Source organism: Oncorhynchus clarkii, chromosome 5 (assembly GCF_045791955.1).
Source record: "Oncorhynchus clarkii lewisi isolate Uvic-CL-2024 chromosome 5, UVic_Ocla_1.0, whole genome shotgun sequence".
NCBI classification, from domain to species: domain Eukaryota; kingdom Metazoa; phylum Chordata; class Actinopteri; order Salmoniformes; family Salmonidae; genus Oncorhynchus; species Oncorhynchus clarkii.
Window position 1 is genome coordinate 95,788,996 of NC_092151.1, and position 19,896 is coordinate 95,808,891.

The 19,896-nt window shown below is 44.9% G+C and overlaps 1 protein-coding gene across 6 annotated transcripts in view; it reads left to right on the forward strand.

Moving 5' to 3' along the window:
• Nucleotides 1–19,896, forward strand: part of LOC139409589 (tumor protein 63-like) — a 119,723-nt gene that overhangs the window by 65,795 nt on the left and 34,032 nt on the right. For all 6 annotated transcript variants that reach the window (XR_011634431.1, XR_011634430.1, XM_071154974.1 and 3 more), the window contains one exon: nucleotides 498–755. Coding sequence is in view for 4 of the 6 variants with exons in the window: in XM_071154974.1 (XP_071011075.1) it covers nucleotides 498–755 (258 nt within the window). In the remaining 2 variants the exon portion in view is untranslated. The remainder of the gene's footprint in view (nucleotides 1–497; nucleotides 756–19,896) is intronic.

The window sequence follows — 19,896 nt, forward strand, 5'->3', positions numbered from 1 at the left end:
TTTTCCTTGTATTTTATATATACTTCCACACTATGAGGTTGGAATAATAGTGAAATTGTGAAAGTGAGGATAATGTCCCTTTAAGTGTAAGAGCTGTTTGAAAAGAGTTTTGGCCTTCCATGGTGACATCACCAGGCGGTAAATTAGTTAATAGACCAATAAGAAAGAGAGTTCCAAACCTCTCTACCAATAACAGCTCATTTTCTTGCTTGAGAAATTGCTCTTTGCTAAGAAGCTTTTTGTAAATTTATTTTTGACCTCCCCTCTCAATCTTCTCACCTCTCCCTAGTTACAGTACAACAACCCGGCCCTTAACCCCTAAAAACTGCTCCATGAGCACCATAACATCACTGCCCTCTCCTCCAATCGGTTCAACCTCTGTGTGTACGTGTGTCTTTTGGTGGGATAGGGATAAAGTGGAATTGGACCTACAGTTGGTCATTAAAGTAATTCTCCCTCCCTCCCTCCCTCCCTCCCTCCCTCCCTCTCTCCTCCAGTCCCAGTATACCAACCTGGGGCTGCTGAACAGCATGGATCAGAACATCCAAAATGGCGGCTCTACCTCCACCAGTCCCTACAACAACGACCATGTCCAGAACAACGTGTCAGCTCCTTCACCCTACGCCCAGCCCAGCTCCACCTTCGATGCCATGTCCCCCTCCCCGGCTATCCCCTCCAACACAGACTACGCCGGGACACACACCTTCGACGTCTCCTTCCAGCAGTCCTCCACAGCCAAGTCTGCCACCTGGACGGTAAGAGATAGATTTTAAAGTGCATTTCACACGGGTCTCACTTGACAAATTCCCAAAACCTACAGTAGGACCAGTCACATTGTTATCCTATCAATGGCATAATTTGGGAGGGGGCGGAGCATTTGTCAGCTGACTAAACAATTGTCAGCTGATTAAACATTATTTAAATTCATTATTATTTGAAATTGGATAAGCAGAAGTCAGATATCTGAGATATATTATATATATATATATATATATTCTGTCATGGGCCCTCCAAGGTTTATTTATGAGTCAGTTGGATCTTCCAGTGAGGTCTGGGGGTCATGTTATAACATAATATTCACCTGGATTAAAGGTTGAATCTGTAGAAATGGTGTAAAAGTTGTATGAAGCCGATCAGTAGTGTTCAGGCTGTTTTGTAATGCACAATACATCAAAAGCTCTCCGTTGCACAACTCTGTCTGGTGGGGGAAAGTTGGTCTACCTCGTCGCGTGACACATGATGAGAACGTCCCGCCCTTTTCTCAGAACCTCAGGCATGACAGTTGGTACAAGCTCAACCTTTAGGCCTAGTCCAAGACTTTTACTCTTCTTGACTAACATTTTCCCCAGCCTTGAAATTCCTAGTGTTTTTCTCAGAGCCATGACAGTTCAGTTGTAACAGGAAGAGATCGTTGTGTATCTTTTAATAAATTAACAATGTTAACTCAAGGCACGTGCTCACGTCTGGATCCTCCAGAATGACAGTGGTATATTCTTATGGCTGTTCCTCCAGAATGACAGTGGTACATTTTCATGTCTGGATCCTCCAGAATGACAGTGGTACATTTTCATGTCTGGATCCTCCAGAATGACAGTGGTACATTCTCATGGCTGGATCCTCCAGAATGACAGCGGTACCTTCTCACGGATGGATCCTCCAGAATGACAGTGGTACCTTCTCATGGCTGGATCCTCCAGAATGACAGTGGTACATTCTCATGTCTGGATCCTCCAGAATGACATTGGTACATTCTCATGTCTGGATCCTCCAGAATGACAGTGGTACATTCTCATGTCTGGGTCCTCCAGAATGACAGTGGTACATTCTCATGTCTGGGTCCTCCAGAATGACAGTGGTACATTCTCATGTCAGTCTATAGGACTCTTTCCCCCTCCTTTTGATCTCATCTGACTCACACCTGATTCGGAGAGGATTTCAGAGTGATATTATTCACAGAGAAAGAAAGGGTAACTTCTTTCCAGGTGTGTTGTCTGTCTGTCTGTCTGTCTGTCTGTCTGTCGGTGCAGCTTGATGCACCACTCACCGTGTACTGATGTCTCAGCAGCAGACTGACAGAACCAGCTCTTCTAGCTCCACTCTGCCTGGCAGCTCTACTCTACTCTACTCTGCCTGGCAGCACTACTCTACTCTGCCTGGCAGCTCTGCTCTACTCTACTCTGCCTGGCTGCTCTGCTCTACTCTACTCTGCCTGGCTGCTCTGCTCTACCTGGCAGCTCTACTCTACTCTACTCTACTCTACTCTGCCTGGTAGCTCTACTCTGCCTGGCAGCTCTGCTCTACTCCACTCTGCCTGGCAGCTCTACTCTGCCTGGCAGCTCTGCTCTGCTCTACTCTACTCTGCCTGGCAGCTCTACTCTACTCTACTCTGCCTGGTAGCTCTACTCTACTCTACTCTGCCTGGTAGCTCTACTCTGCCTGGCAGCTCTGCTCTACTCTACTCTGCCTGGCTGCTCTGCTCTACCTGGCAGCTCTACTCTACTCTACTCTACTCTACTCTGCCTGGTAGCTCTACTCTGCCTGGCTGCTCTGCTCTACCTGGCAGCTCTACTCTACTCTACTCTACTCTGCCTGGTAGCTCTACTCTGCCTGGCAGCTCTGCTCTACTCCACTCTGCCTGGCAGCTCTACTCTGCCTGGCAGCTCTGCTCTACTCTACTCTGCCTGGCAGCTCTACTCTGCCTGGCAGCTCTGCTCTGCTCTACTCCACTCTGCCTGGAAACGCTGCTCTACTCTACTCTGCCTGACAGCTCTACTCTGCAGTGCTTTGTCATTATTCTCTATCATTATGTGACAGTGCTGTAGTGACAGCTGTTGTTTCAGAGCCCCAGCTGCACACAGCTTCTTTGTGTAGTCACGTATTGCTGATTCCGTGACCATCTGCTCTGACTCAAATGGCCATCTGCTCTGACTCCATGGCCATTTGCTCTGACTCCATGGCCATCTGCACTGACTCCATGGCCATCTGCACTGACTCCATGGCCATCTGCTCTGACTCCATGACCATCTGCTCTGACTCCATGGCCATCTGCTCTGACTCCATGGCCATCTGCTCTGACTCCATGGCCATCTGCTCTGACTCCATGGCCATTTGCTCTGACTCCATGGCCATCTGTACTGACTCCATGGCCATCTGTACTGACTCCATGGCCATCTGCTCTGACTCCATGGCCATCTGCTCTGACTCCATGGCCATTTGCTCTGACTTCATGGCCATCTGTACTGACTCCATGGCCATCTGCTCTGACTCCATGGCCATCTGCTCTGACTCCATGGCCATCTGCTCTGACTCCATGGCCATCTGCTCTGAATCAATGACCATCTGTACTGACTCCATGGCCATCTGCTCTGACTCCATGACCATCTGCTCTGACTCCATGACCACCTGTACTGACTCCATGGCCATCTGCTCTGACTCCATGACCATCTGCTCGGACTCCATGGCCATCTGTACTGACTCCATGGCCATCTGTACTGACTCCATGACCATCTGTTCTGACTCCATGACCATCCGTACGAACTCCATGGCCATCTGTACTGACTCCATGGCCATCTGCTCTGACTCCATAACCATCTGCTCTGACTCCATGGCCATCTGCTCTGACTCCATGACCATCTGCTCTGACTCCATGACCATCTGCTCTGACTCCATGACCATCTGCTCTGACTCCATGACCATCTGCTCTGACTCCATGGCCATCTGCTCTGACTCCATGGCCATCTGCCCTGACTCCATGACCATCTGCTCTGACTCCATTGCCATCTGCTCTGACTCCATGGCCATATTTACTTACTCCAATGCCGTGTCATGCCGTGTACCATTGTGTAAAACCAAAAGTAAAGAGCACCCCACCTAGCGGTCACAATAGTTAGCTACCATCTGGGCTGCTCCATATCTCACCTGTGGATGAATTGATTCAATAGTTTTCTGCGTTCTATATCTAGGCTCTTTTACTTCAAGTGTTGGATCTCTCTTGTGAAATCATAATATTCATGGGAAACTATGTGGCTGAACCAGTCTCACATGGTCTTATTCAACTGTGGTACGGGAATTGATTCTGGACCATTATGGTCCAGCTAAGTCATCAATCTCCAGATTTGGCAGACGGGAAGGGGGAAGGAGTGTTATAGAACTAATGTCTTAGAGTAAACAGGCGGGATTCTGGCAGTGCTCTGGGGCCCATCTCAGCCAGCTCATTGGCTACGACGACTGTGGGATAGTGACATTTACTAAATTCCCACACTTCCTGTCTCTGTCATCTTCACAGCACAGAAACAGAAGTGTCTGTCTGATGTGCAGTTGGTTGTGTGAAGAGAAGAGTGAGAGGGTGTGAATGTGGAGGCACGCCCCAAACCTTGCTCTAGACTCTGGATCAGGCACCGTGTCGTCATAAATCCACTAAGGGCTCTATTTTAACAAACATAACCAATGGTAAATCTTAGTGGCAGTGCTCCATGTCCAGGGGTGTGTTAAGACAAACTTTTGCTATTTTCACAGCAGGAATTATGGGCGCAGTAGCTGGAAGTGGAGCGAAAGGGCTGGGGTTTGATGAATAAACAAGTTGGAGGTGTGTCAAGGCTTGACCCCTCATTAGCCAATCAGAACGTGCTCCATGGCTAAACATGTGGTTGCATCAAGTTGTGTATTTACGGTATTTTATGTACTGCATTGTCATCTACTCCAACTTGAATGTTAGTCCGCCATAGCCTAATTCGTTAAATAGTCTACAGAACCAAAATAATAAAAATGTAGTCGCATCGTTACCGCTAAGACCTGCTTTTCATTGGTCTTAAATCTTCCAATATGCGCTGCATGAAATCACTTTTGCGCTTGTTTTTAAGGACACACCTCAAATATTGACACCCCTCTCAAATTGTTGAGTGCAGTGGAATGCTTTATACGGACGGATGTAGTTTTTGAATGATAACAGATGTGTTGTAAACCAGCGGTTACCAATCCTGAAATTCGTCCTGTTGTGTATGTAAGGTAGCCTTAGTGTTAAATATGGCTTAAACTTCCTCATGATGAGCTCCGACCAAACCATCAGCTAAACCAATATTACTCCGAGGGCTTTCTTTTCGTCTGGCGCTACGGCAGCGCAAATTCCAAAAAGCACTTCAGTTTGCAATTTCAGCATGTATGATATTAGACAGGTAAATTGCTGAACCTGGCGCATTGGATGGAAAATGGCAGAGCGCCAGTTTTTACATGCTGAAATTGCGCTGCTGTAACGCCAGACGAAAAGAAAGCCCTCGGAGTAATATTGGTTTAGCTGATGGTTTGGTCTGAGCTCATCATGAGGAAGTTTAAGCCATATTTAACACTAAGGCTACCTTACATACACAACAGGACGGATTTCAGGATTGGTAACCGATGGTTTACAACACATCTGTTATCATACAAACACTACGTCAGCATAAAGCATTCCACTGCACTCAACAATTAGTAGACAAACCCTCCATGCTGTTGTTTTGTAGTGGTATCACTGACTGTGTCCTCTGTAGAAATAGTCATTTATTCATTACCACTAATGGGCTAATGGTTGGTTGAAGACATACCATAAGAGCTGACCGAAAGAGCTGACCTAAAGAGCTGACCTAAAGAGCTGACCTAAAGAGCGTTGTCTCTATAATGACCGGGCCAGTCTGATGGAGATGTAGTGATAGTAGTATGGGTCTCAGTCTGAGGGCTCTACAGCTTTCCATTTAAAGCTCCTGGAAGCTACACAGAATGGCTAGACTAGCTCAGCCACTGGCCTGGTGGCCTTATGGCACAGGGCCACTGTAGGCGTCACCACCCCAGCTTTAGTCTGCACATAGAGCTGCTAATGCTCCCTTTTGATGGGCTGGCTGTGTGTCTCTGTGGGATCTTACAATGGGGACGTAGTCCACAGTGTGTTCTGTCTCTGTGGGATCTTACAATGGGGACGTAGTCCACAGTGTGTTCTGTCTCTGTGGGATCTTACAATGGGGACTTAGTCCACAGTGTGTTCTGTCTCTGTGGGATCTTACAATGGGGACTTAGTCCACAGTGTGTTCTGTCTCTGTGGGATCTTACAATGGGGACTTAGTCCACAGTGTGTTCTGTCTCTGTGGGATCTTACAATGGGGACTTAGTCCACAGTGTATTCTGTCTCTGTGGGATCTTACAATGGGGACTTAGTCCACAGTGTGTTCTGTCTCTGTGGGATCTTACAATGGGGACTTAGTCCACAGTGTGTTCTGTCTCTGTGGGATCTTACAATGGGGACTTAGTCCACAGTGTATTCTGTCTCTATGGGATCATGGAATCCAAAAGAGTTCTAAAAGGGTTTTTACCTGGAACCAAACATGGTTCTTCAAAGGGTTCTCCTATGGGGACAGCTGAAGAACCCTATTTAACATCCTAGATAGCACCCTTTCTTCTATGAGCGTAGGCTAGTAGCTGGGCTTGCTAGTAGCCACTCTAATAATGTGCAGTTTTGTCACACAACACAATGCCACAGATGTCTCAAGTTTTGAGGGAGTGTGCAATTGGCATGCTGACTGCAGGAATGTCCACCAGAGCTGTTGCCAGAGAATTTAATGTTAATTTTTCTACCATAAGCCCCCCCCCCCCCCCTAATGTTGTTTTAGAGAATTTGACAGTATGTCCAACTGGTCTCACAACCGCAGGCAATTTGAATCCACAAAGATTACGTGATGACATCCTTAGGCCCATTCATCTGCTGCCATCACCTCATGTTTTAGCAACACAATGCATGGCCCCAAATCGCAAGGATCTGTACCAGATTATGTGAGCAGAGCTGGAGCGAGGAGAGGACCATGCCCAATGACTTTCCCAAAGGCTGGAGCGTCGGGCCTTCTCACCTGCTACAATACTGATCCAGTAGCGCTCACTCTACAAGCTCATGGCATGCCCAGCCCAGCATGCACATGTGCTGCTATAGCCCCTTACTTTAAAACACACAGGTGCAAAATCAAGGTGACTTAAAAAGCTGAGCAGGAACAAGCGCAAGAGAGGGAGTGTGGTGATGTAGTGTCCACAATTAAAGAATCAAGGTGGAATCTGAAGAGGACCAATCAGAGGCAACGATAGACAGCTGCCTCTGATTGGGATACCACACTCGGCCAAACACAAATAAATACAACACATAGAATGCCCACCAAAATCACACTCTGACCAAACCAAATAGAGACATAAAAAGGCTCTCCCCCCCCCCCCCCCCCCCGTCGCTGGAGGCTCCGGACTGGGGACAGTCGCTGGAGGCTCCGGACTGGAGGCTCCGGACTGGAGGCCGTCTCTGCAGGCTCCGGGCCATGGATCATCACTGGAGGCTCTGTGCCATGGATTGTGCCTTAGGACGTGCCTTAGGACGTTGATATTCTCCAGCCTGCGCCCAGGGTCCCTTGACCTCCAGTATCTCCTCCCATGTCCATTCCTCCAGAAAACACTGCTTGGTCTTTTTTGTGGTGGGATCTTCTGTAACGCTCGTCTGAAGAAGTGGACCAAGATGCAGCGTGGGGAAGGTTAATAATATTCTTTAATGATAACCAGAAAAACAAGAAAGAGAGAACCAACAGCCTTGTAGGGCTCAACTGCAACAAGACAAGGACAAGATCCCACAACATAGGTGGAAAAAAGGCTACCTAAGTATGATTCCCAATCAGAGACAACGATAGACAACGATAGACAGCTGCCTCTGATTGGGAACCACATTCGGCTAAACACAAAGAAATACAACACATAGAATCACACCCTGACCAAACCAAATAGAGACATAAAAAGGCTCTCTAAGGTCAGGGTGTGACACTAAGTGTGTCTTTGTAGCAAAGTATTTATAAACAGCAACAAAAAATCTGAGCTCTTAAAAAAGTTTCTTAGAAATGTTTTTAATTTCTGTTCTATTATCTGCCCAGGGTGGCAGGTAGCCTAGTGGTTAGGCCAGTAACCGAAAGGTTGCTGGGTTGAATCCCAGATCTGACAAGGTAAAAATCTGTTGTTCTGCGGTTAGCTAGTTACGAAGATCCAGATGAAAATGTTCCGAGTTTGCAGTAGGAATCTGGGGATATGGAGAGAAAAATAGGTCCGTTATGCTCTGGTTTGTGTCACGTTGTATGAACTGGCGAGAGCTTTCCGAGCTAAAGGTTAGCTGATGACCGCTAGCAATGGTTTCCTGACTGATAGCTGGTAGGTAGTTAGCTGGCTAGCTTCAGTTGAGGGATTCCAGATCCGAAGTAAATAGAAATACTTTCGAAAAAAACAGATCCACAGATCCATGGGTGAGGCGGGTTGCAGGAGAGTATTTAGAAGTTGAGGTTTAGGAAAACATTTTTAAAATATATTTTAAAAAGGGACACGACAGGACAAAGACAAAGACGTCTGACTGCTACGCCATCTTGGAGGAGCTTCATTTGCCTTACCTTACTTAACTTACTTAATGTCAGTTGAGTTGAATCAACAAATCACAGCACATATTGACGGGTAGACTTCCTGCTTTGCTCTTCGCAATGGTCGCCTGTTCACCCATTATGTCATAATTGACTTGAATGGGGACACCCGTTCTATTCATCAGATTTCTATGGTTGAGGCTGATTCCCTGACCTGTCAATGTTTTTAATTTGCTGTTTTATACTCTTGTGAATTCAATGGTTTTTACTAGATTACTTGTAGTTTTTCATGTTGTCTGTCTGTAATTTTTTTGTAATGACTTGGTGCTGCCTATCTTGGCCAGGGTGCTCTTGAAAAAAGAGATTTTAATCTCAATGAGCCTTTCCTGGTTAAATAAAATAATAAATAAAACAGTGACTAAGGTTCAGTGCAGGGTAGAGTACCGGGTGGTAGCAGGGTAGAGTACCGGGTGGTAGCAGGGTAGAGTACCGGGTGGTAGCAGGCTAGAGTACCGGGTGGTAGCAGGGTAGAGTACCGGGTGGTAGCAGGGTAGAGTACCGGGTGGTAGCAGGCTAGAGTACCGGGTGGTAGCAGGGTAGTAACAGTGACTAAGGTTCAGTGCAGGGTACTGGGCGGAGGCTGGCTAGTGGTGACTATTTAACAGTCTGATGGCCTGGAGATAGAAGCTGTTTAACAGTCGCTTCGTCCCATCTTTGATTCACCTGTACTGTCTCCCCACCTTCTAAATTACAGCGGGGGGTGTATATGTCAAGGCTCGGGTGGTCTTTGACCTTCTTCCTTCCTGTGACACCGGGTGCTGTAGATGCCCTGAAGGGCAGGCAGTGTGCCCCCCAGATATGCATTAGGCTGACCACACCACCCTCCTTGCCTGGAAGGAGGCTGGATTCTGCCTTGTATGTGTAACAGGATTACTTTAAACCGTCCCCTCGCCCATACCCGGGCGCGAACCACGGACCCTCTGCACACATCAACAACAGTCACCCACGAAGCATCGTTACCCATCGCTCCACAAAAGCCGCGGCCCTTGAAGAGCAAGGGGAACCACTACTTCAAGGTCTCAGAGCAAGTGACGTCACCGATTGAATTGCTATTTAGCGCTGCACCACCGCTAACTAGCTAGCCGTTTCACATCCGTTACATAGGCAGGATTCTGCCTTGTAGGTTGTTTTCATAGGTAAAAGCTTAAAAGCCTACCTATGAAAACAGCCTACAAGGCAGAATCCTGACTTCTCAGCCTCTGAGGATGAAATTTAACCTGATCATCCTGTCAGGAATTGAGCTTACCCACTGTAAAATTAAAATATTATTCACAAAACAGGAAGTGTCCCTTATAATTATACACATATCAGTTATTCAAGCTAACAACCAGTATAGAGAACACGCTAGCTTGCTAACAAGACTACCTAGCTAGCTAGCTCACAAGACTAGCCAAGTTAGCTGCGTTGGTCCTCGCATGCGATTGGCTCTGGTCTTAGGGGAGGCACACAGCCTGGGAGATAGTTTTGCCTGTCAGGCATCGTTTAGGGCTTAAATGCCCCACATTGCGATCAACGCAGCCACAGGGCTCCTCGATGAGGTGCTCATAGTGCATTTGAACAAATGAATGGCTCATGATGCGTAGTACTTTTGATTATCTCATTATCTCGACAAAACAACTTTGGTTATGTAGTGATCATGAGAAAAATCAAAAGTCATGATCTCGACATCAGGGATATTATATTATTATATTATATATTATATTATATTTAGTAATTTGTGTGTCCTCTCTGGACTTCAGTAGTTTTGTTGATCTGGATATATAATTTATACAATTATTTAAAAAGCCCATCCCTAGTCTGTATAGAGCTGGGGGAGGATTACTGTAATGGATTGAGGACCTAGTCTCTATAGAGCTGGGGGAGGATTACTGATTGAGGACCTAGTCTCTATAGAGCTGGGGGAGGATTACTGATTGAGGACCTAGTCTCTATAGAGCTGGGGGAGGATTACTGATTGAGGACCTAGTCTCTATAGAGCTGGGGGAGGATTACTGATTGAGGACCTAGTCTCTATAGAGCTGGGGGAGGATTACTGATTGAGGACCTAGTCTCTATAGAGCTGGGGGAGGATTACTGATTGAGGACCTAGTCTCTATAGAGCTGGGGGAGGATTACTGTAATGGATTGAGGACCTAGTCTCTATAGAGCTGGGGGAGGATTACTGATTGAGGACCTAGTCTCTATAGAGCTGGGGGAGGATTACTGTAATGAATTGAGGACCTAGTCTTTATAGAGCTGGGGGAGGATTACTGATTGAGGACCTAGTCTCTATAGAGCTGGGGGAGGATTACTGATTGAGGACCTAGTCTCTATAGAGCTGGGGGAGGATTACTGATTGAGGACCTAGTCTCTATAGAGCTGGGGGAGGATTACTGATTGAGGACCTAGTCTCTATAGAGCTGGGGGAGGATTACTGATTGAGGACCTAGTCTCTATAGAGCTGGGGGTGGGTTACTGATTGAGGACCTAGTCTCTATAGAGCTGGGGGAGGATTACTGTAATGAATTGAGGACCTAGTCTCTATAGAGCTGGGGGAGGATTACTGATTGAGGACCTAGTCTCTATAGAGCTGGGGGAGGATTACTGATTGAGGACCTAGTCTCTATAGAGCTGGGGGAGGATTACTGATTGAGGACCTAGTCTCTATAGAGCTCGGATAGGATTACTGATTGAGGACCTAGTCTCTATAGAGCTGGGGGTGGGTTACTGATTGAGGACCTAGTCTCTATAGAGCTGGGGGTGGGTTACTGATTGAGGACCTAGTCTCTATAGAGCTGGGGGAGGATTACTGTAATGGATTGAGGACCTAGTCTCTATAGAGCTGGGGGAGGATTACTGATTGAGGACCTAGAGAAGGTAATACTCGTGTAAATACTCTGTGCATCTCTTGACGGTCGCCGTGTCTCGCATTGCACCACAGCAATAATATAATAGTTTGTACAGGAAGGAGGATGAACCTCTCAGAGAAGAACAGTGTTAGGCAAGACACAACCTGCCCTGGGAATATCTGCGGGGCCAGGCCCGTCCCACGCCTTAGAGACGTGTTTGTGTCAACGAGCCTGTCAAGACTCGCCCCCCCCTAAACGAACATGGACACAAACCCTAAAACAAACCGCTGGGAATAAAGATCAGGGAGAGGGAAAATAAAACATATATATGAGGAATAGGAAAAGAGAAAGATTCCAGATCTCTCAATAATGTTGAGGCCTGGAAAAGCCCCGTTTCCAAACCGGTTCTTGTTTTTATTAAATGTGTTTTCTTCCCTGAACATTAGGACATTACCCAGGCTATAATGGAATAGTAGTGGCATTAGGACATTACCCAGGCTATAATAGTGGCATTAGGACATTACCCAGGCTATAATAGTGGCATTAGGACATTACCCAGGCTATAATGGAATAGTAGTTGCATTAGGACATTACCCAGGCTATAATAGTGGCATTAGGACATTACCCAGGCTATAATGGAATAGTAGTTGCATTAGGACATTACCCAGGCTATAATAGTGGCATTAGGACATTACCCAGGCTATAATGGAATAGTAGTTGCATTAGGACATTACCCAGGCTATAATAGTGGCATTAGGACATTACCCAGGCTATAATGGAATAGTAGTTGCATTAGGACATTACCCAGGCTATAATGGAATAGTAGTTGCATTAGGACATTACCCAGGCTATAATGGAATAGTAGTGGCATTAGGACATTACCCAGGCTATAATGGAATAGTAGTTGCATTAGGACATTACCCAGGCTATAATGGAATAGTAGTTGCATTAGGACATTACCCAGGCTATAATGGAATAGTAGTTGCATCAGGAGATTACCCAGGCTATAATGGAATAGTAGTTGCATTAGGACATTACCCAGGCTATAATAGTGGCATTAAGACATTACCCAGGCTATAATAGAGGCATTAGGAGATTACCCAGGCTATAATAGTGGCATTAGGACATTACCCAGGCTATAATGGAATAGTAGTTGCATTAGGACATTACCCAGGCTATAATAGTGGCATTAGGACATTACCCAGGCTATAATGGAATAGTAATTGCATTAGGACATTACCCAGGCTATAATAGTGGCATTAGGACATTACCCAGGCTATAATGGAATAGTAGTTGCATTAGGACATTACTCAGACTATAATGGAATAGTAGTTGCATTAGGACATTACCCAGGCTATAATAGTGGCATTAGGACATTACCCAGGCTATAATGGAATAGTAGTTGCATTAGGACATTACCCAGGCTATAATAGTGGCATTAGGACATTACCCAGGCTATAATGGAATAGTAGTTGCATTAGGACATTACCCAGGCTATAATAGTGGCATTAGGACATTACCCAGGCTATAATGGAATAGTAGTTGCATTAGGACATTACCCAGGCTATAATGGAATAGTAGTTGCATTAGGACATTACCCAGGCTATAATAGTGGCATTAGGACATTACCCAGGCTATAATGGAATAGTAGTTGCATTAGGACATTACCCAGGCTATAATAGTGGCATTAGGACATTACCCAGGCTATAATGGAATAGTAGTTGCATTAGGACATTACCCAGGCTATAATAGTGGCATTAGGACATTACCCAGGCTATAATGGAATAGTAGTTGCATTAGGACATTACCCAGGCTATAATGGAATAGTAGTTGCATTAGGACATTACCCAGGCTATAATGGAATAGTAGTGGCATTAGGACATTACCCAGGCTATAATGGAATAGTAGTTGCATTAGGACATTACCCAGGCTATAATGGAATAGTAGTTGCATTAGGACATTACCCAGGCTATAATGGAATAGTAGTTGCATCAGGAGATTTACCCAGGCTATAATGGAATAGTAGTTGCATTAGGACATTACCCAGGCTATAATAGTGGCATTAAGACATTACCCAGGCTATAATGGAGAGGCATTAGGAGGCTATAATAGTGGCCCAGGCTATAATAGTGGCATTAGGACATTACCCAGGCTATAATGGAATAGTAGTTGCATTAGGACATTACCCAGGCTATAATAGTGGCATTAGGACATTACTCAGGCTATAATGGAATAGTAGTTGCATTAGGACATTACCCAGGCTATAATAGTGGCATTAGGACATTACCCAGGCTATAATGGAATAGTAGTTGCATTAGGACATTACCCAGGCTATAATGGAATAGTAGTTGCATTAGGACATTACCCAGGCTATAATAGTGGCATTAGGGCATTACCAAGGCTATAATGGAATAGTAATTGCATTAGGACATTACCCAGGCTATAATAGTGGCATTAGGACATTACCCAGGCTATAATGGAATAGTAGTTGCATTAGGACATTACTCAGGCTATAATGGAATAGTGGTTGCATTAGGACATTACCCAGGCTATAATAGTGGCATTAGGACATTACCCAGGCTATAATGGAATAGTAGTTGCATTAGGACATTACCCAGGCTATAATAGTGGCATTAGGACATTACCCAGGCTATAATGGAATAGTAGTTGCATTAGGACATTACCCAGGCTATAATAGTGGCATTAGGTCATTACCCAGGCTATAATGGAATAGTAGTTGCATTAGGACATTACCCAGGCTATAATGGAATAGTAGTTGCATTAGGACATTAGCCAGGCTATAATAGTGGCATTAGGACATTACCCAGGCTATAATGGAATAGTAGTTGCATTAGGACATTACCCAGGCTATAATAGTGGCATTAGGACATTACCCAGGCTTTAATGGAATAGTAGTTGCATTAGGACATTACCCAGGCTATAATAGTGGCATTAGGACATTACCCAGGCTATAATGGAATAGTAGTTGCATTAGGACATTACCCAGGCTATAATAGTGGCATTAGGACATTACCCAGGCTATAATGGAATAGTAGTTGCATTAGGACATTACCCAGGCTATAATAGTGGCATTAGGACATTACCCAGGCTATAATGGAATAGTAGTTGCATTAGGACATTACCCAGGCTATAATAGTGGCATTAGGACATTACCCAGGCTATAATGGAACAGTAGTGGCATTAGGACATTACCCAGGCTATAATGGAACAGTAGTGGCATTAGGACATTACCCAGGCTATAATGGATCAGTAGTGGCGTTAGGAGATAAATGAGGAGAAAGAAGAATATCAAACTACTTCAATAGGAGCTCATTACTCTGTCACTACATAAACATGACTTGGTTTGCACAGCTCACAACACATCAAAGCCCCAGAAATGTTGATATACCTCTCTCTCTCTCTCTCTCTCTCTCACACGCACACGCACACGCACACACACGCGCGCGTCTGGGACTCCGTCCGATGACTGCAGTATCATATGTCTGTACAATCATCATATAGGCTTTGCTACACTGATGCACTCTATTTGCACATTCCTCTTCTGCACATCTATCACTCCAGTGTTTAATTGCTCAATTGTAATTATTTCGCCACTATGGTCTATTTATTGCCTTTACCTCCCTAATCTTACTCCATTTGCACACACTGTATATAGATTTTTCTATTGTGTTATTGACTGTATGTTTGTTTATGTGTAAATCTGTGTTGTTTTTGTTGCACTGCTTTGCTTTATCTTGGCCAGGTCGCAATTGTAAATGAGAACTTGTTCTCAACTGGCCTACCTGGTTAAATAAAGGTGTTCTCAACTAGCCTACCTGGTTAAATAAAGGTGTTCTCAACTGGCCTACCTGGTTAAATAAAGGTGATCTCAACTGGCCTACCTGGTTAAATAAAGGTGTTCTCAACTGGCCTACCTGGTTAAATAAAGGTGTTCTCAACTGGCCTACCTGGTTAAATAAAGGTGTTCTCAACTAGCCTACCTGGTTAAATAAAGGTGTTCTCAACTGGCCTACCTGGTTAAATAAAGGTGTTCTCAACTGGCCTACCTGGTTAAATAAAGGTGTTCTCAACTGGCCTACCTGGTTAAATAAAGGTGTTCTCAACTAGCCTACCTGGTTAAATAAAGGTGTTCTCAACTGGCCTACCTGGTTAAATAAAGGTGATCTCAACTGGCCTACCTGGTTAAATAAAGGTGTTCTCAACTGGCCTACCTGGTTAAATAAAGGTGATCTCAACTGGCCTACCTGGTTAAATAAAGGTGTTCTCAACTAGCCTACCTGGTTAAATAAAGGTGTTCTCAACTGGCCTACCTGGTTAAATAAAGGTGATCTCAACTGGCCTACCTGGTTAAATAAAGGTGTTCTCAACTGGCCTACCTGGTTAAATAAAGGTGTTCTCAACTGGCCTACCTGGTTAAATAAAGGTGTTCTCAACTAGCCTACCTGGTTAAATAAAGGTGTTCTCAACTGGCCTACCTGGTTAAATAAAGGTGTTCTCAACTGGCCTACCTGGTTAAATAAAGGTGTTCTCAACTGGCCTACCTGGTTAAATAAAGGTGTTCTCAACTAGCCTACCTGGTTAAATAAAGGTGTTCTCAACTGGCCTACCTGGTTAAATAAAGGTGATCTCAACTGGCCTACCTGGTTAAATAAAGGTGTTCTCAACTGGCCTACCTGGTTAAATAAAGGTGTTCTCAACTGGCCTACCTGGTTAAATAAAGGTGTTCTCAACTAGCCTACCTGGTTAAATAAAGGTGTTCTCAACTGGCCTACCTGGTTAAATAAAGGTGTTCTCAACTGGCCTACCTGGTTAAATAAAGGTGTTCTCAACTGGCCTACCTGGTTAAATAAAGGTGTTCTCAACTGGCCTACCTGGTTAAATAAAGGTGTTCTCAACTGGCCTACCTGGTTAAATAAAGGTGTTCTCAACTGGCCTACCTGGTTAAATAAAGGTGTTCTCAACTAGCCTACCTGGTTAAATAAAGGTGATCTCAACTAGCCTACCTGGTTAAATAAAGGTGTTCTCAACTAGCCTACCTGGTTAAATAAAGGTGAAATAAATCAAATAAATAAATAAAAAGTAACAGCTGCCTTCCTACATTCTCTTTGCAACACGCCAAAATAAATCGCTAATGAGGATATTTGTCTCCGCTCTCACTTTTCTATCCCTGCTTTCCTGACATTTCTTCTTCTTCAACAAGAGAGAACCAGGGTTTTTTCCATCTCCTCTCCTGAGAAAACCAGGGTTTTTTCCATCTCCTCTCCAGGGAGAACCAGGGTTTTTTTCATCTCCTCTCCTGAGAGAACCAGGGGTTTTTCAACTCCTCTCCAGAGAGAACCAGGTGTTTTTCAACAAATAATAGACTTTTAATTTCTGTACAATTGAGCAGGTTAGTGAGAGGCTGCTGAAGACGTGATGCTACATGTCAGGTATGAAGAGGACAAGACTGGAGGCGCCAAGCCCTGCTTGTTTAAGGCCCAGCTCTGTCAGGACTTGATTTGGCATGCGCCCGCAGCCACCGGGGCTGGGGAAGGAACGCTATGCCTGTGGGCCTGTCTCAACCTGTACCTGGGCAACTTTGCTGAGAGGAGGAAAGTCTGTTTGTGTGTTGAAGTAGTATCTCTGGGTTGAGAGAGGCGTTTACTCACAGGCCAGTTTATTAGATACACCACCCCCGTTCACGAAAGTGTAACATGGGCGTGGCTTGCTATATAAATCAGGGAGACAGGCATCAAGGCATTTAGTTACTGTTAAACTGAATGTTAGAATGGGCAAAACGAGTGACCTAAGAGACTTGACTCTGCTAACCTACTATAGAGGTATGACTCTGCTACCCTACTATAGAGGTATGACTCTGCTAAAATACTATAGAGGTATGACTCTGTTACCTGCTACCCTACTATAGAGGTATGACTCTGCTACCCTACTATAGAGGTATGACTCTGCTACCCTACTATAGAGGTATGACTCTTCTACCCTACTATAGAGGTATGACTCTGCTACCCTACTATAGAGGTATGACTCTTCTACCCTACTATAGAGGTATGACTTCGCTACCTTCTACCCTACTATATTACTATGGCTCTGTTACCTGCTACCCTACTATAGAGGTATGACTCTGCTACCCTACTATAGAGGTATGACTCTGCTACCCTACTATAGAGGTATGACTCTGCTACCCTACTATAGAGGTATGACTCTGTTACCTGCTACCCTACTATAGAGGTATGACTCTGCTACCCTAATATAGAGGTATGACTCTTCTACCCTACTATAGAGGTATGACTCTGCTACCCTACTATATAACTATGACTCTACTACCCTACTATAGAGGCATGACTCTACTACCCTACTATAGAGGTATGACTCTATTACCCTACTATATAACTATGATTCTGCTACCTGCTAACCTACTATAGAGCTATGACTCTGCTACCCTACTATAGAGGTATGACTCTGCTACCCTACTATATTACTATGATTCTACTACCCTACTATAGAGGTATGACTCTATTACCCTACTATAGAGGTATGACTCTATTACCCTACTATATAACTATGATTCTGCTACCTGCTAACCTACTATAGAGCTATGACTCTGCTACCCTACTATAGAGGTATGACTGATACCCTACTATAGAGGTATGACTCTGCTACCCTACTATAGAGCTATGACTCTGCTAACCTACTATAGAGGTATGACTCTGCTACCCTACTATAGAGGTATGACTGATACCCTACTATAGAGGTATGACTCTGCTACCCTACTATAGAGGTAAGACTCTGCTAACCTACTATAGAGGTATGACTCTGCTACCCTACTATAGAGGTATAACTCTGCTACCCTACTATAGAGGTATGACTCTGCTACACTACTATAGAGGTATGACTCTGCTAACCTACTATAGAGGTATGACTCTGCTACCCTACTATAGAGGTATGACTCTGCTACCCTACTATAGAGGTATAACTCTGCTACCCTACTATAGAGGTATGACTCTGCTACCCTACTATATAGCTATGACTCTGCTACCCTACTATAGAGGTATGACTCTGCTACCCTACTATATAACTATGACTCTGCTACCCTACTATAGAGGTATGACTCTGCTACCCTACTATATAACTATGACTCTGCTACCCTACTATAGAGGTATAACTCTGCTACCCTACTATAGAGGTATGACTCTGCTACCTGCTAACCTACTATAGAGGTATGACTCTTCTACCCTACTACAGAGGTATAACTCTGCTACCCTACTACAGAGCTATGACTCTGCTAACCTACTGTAAAGGTATAACTCTGCTACCCTACTATAGAGCTATGACTCTTCTACCCTACTATATAACTTTGACTCTGCTACCTGCTAACCTATTATATAACTATGACTCTGCTGACCTACTATAAAGGTATAACTCTGCTACCCTACTACAGAGCTATGACTCTGCTGACATACTTTAAGGCGTAGTTAAGTGTTATGTGTAAATGACTGTCTGGTCACATGTGCCCTGATCTAAAGAAGTGTGCTATGTAGGGAATAGGGTGTCATTTTGGACATAGGCATTGTGATTAAGTAGTGTTTTCGCTGTGTGTAATTTACATTGTGACCAGTGAATGGCTCATAATTACATAGTAACACATGAGAGAGGGCCGCACCCTGCCTGGGAGACGAGAAGAGAGGAGGAGAGCCACTTGAGCACATCAGTCAACTGCTGCGTGTGTGTGTGTGTGTGTGTGTGTGTGTGTGTGTGTGTGTGTGTGTGTGTGTGTGTGTGTGTGTGTGTGTGTGTGTGTGTGTGTGTGTGTGTGTGTGTGTGTGTGTGTGTGTGTGTTTTAACCTTTCAGCAGCAGCTCCTGAGCAAACATAGTTGCATGCTCAAAGTTTGTGGCTTGAGGGCTGGGATGGTTTATCTTCATCTGTCTGGCTGTGTGTGTGTGTGTGTGTGTCTCTACAGTATGCAATGTCAGCAGTCTTAAAACAACCATCATCTTCTGCCTTGAACGTGGCAGATACTGAGAATACTTTATGTTTCATATCTCGGGTTGCCCTTAGCAAAACAAATGGTCAATTATTCACAAGCACTGAATCTTCCCTTTACGGCCATCGATCTCTCTCTCTCTCTCTCTCTCTCTCTCTCTCTCTCTCTCTCTTCTCTCTCTCTCTCTCTCTCTCTCTCTCTCTCTCTCTCTCTCTCTCTCTCTCTCTCTCTCTCTCTCTCTCTCTCTCTCTCTCTCTCTCTCTCTCTCTCTCTCTCTCTCTCTCTCTCTCTCTCTCTCTCTCTCTCTCTCTCTCTCCTCTCCTTTCTCTCTCGCTCTCTTCTCTCTCTCTCTCTCTCTCTCTCGCTCTCTTCTCTCTCTCTCCTCTCTCTCTCTCCTCTTCTCTCCTCTCTCTCTCGCTCTCTCCTCTTCTCTCCCCCCTTTCTCTCTCTCTCTCTCTCTCCTCTCTCTCTCTCTCCTCTCTCTCTCTCTCTCTCTCTCTCCTCTCCTCTCCCCCCCACCCCTCTCTCTCGTATCTATGTGACAGACAGGGAGGGGTGTACAGGGTGATCAGGTCTTATTTATCAGAGTCTTCTAGACCACTTCCATCGTCATATCTACA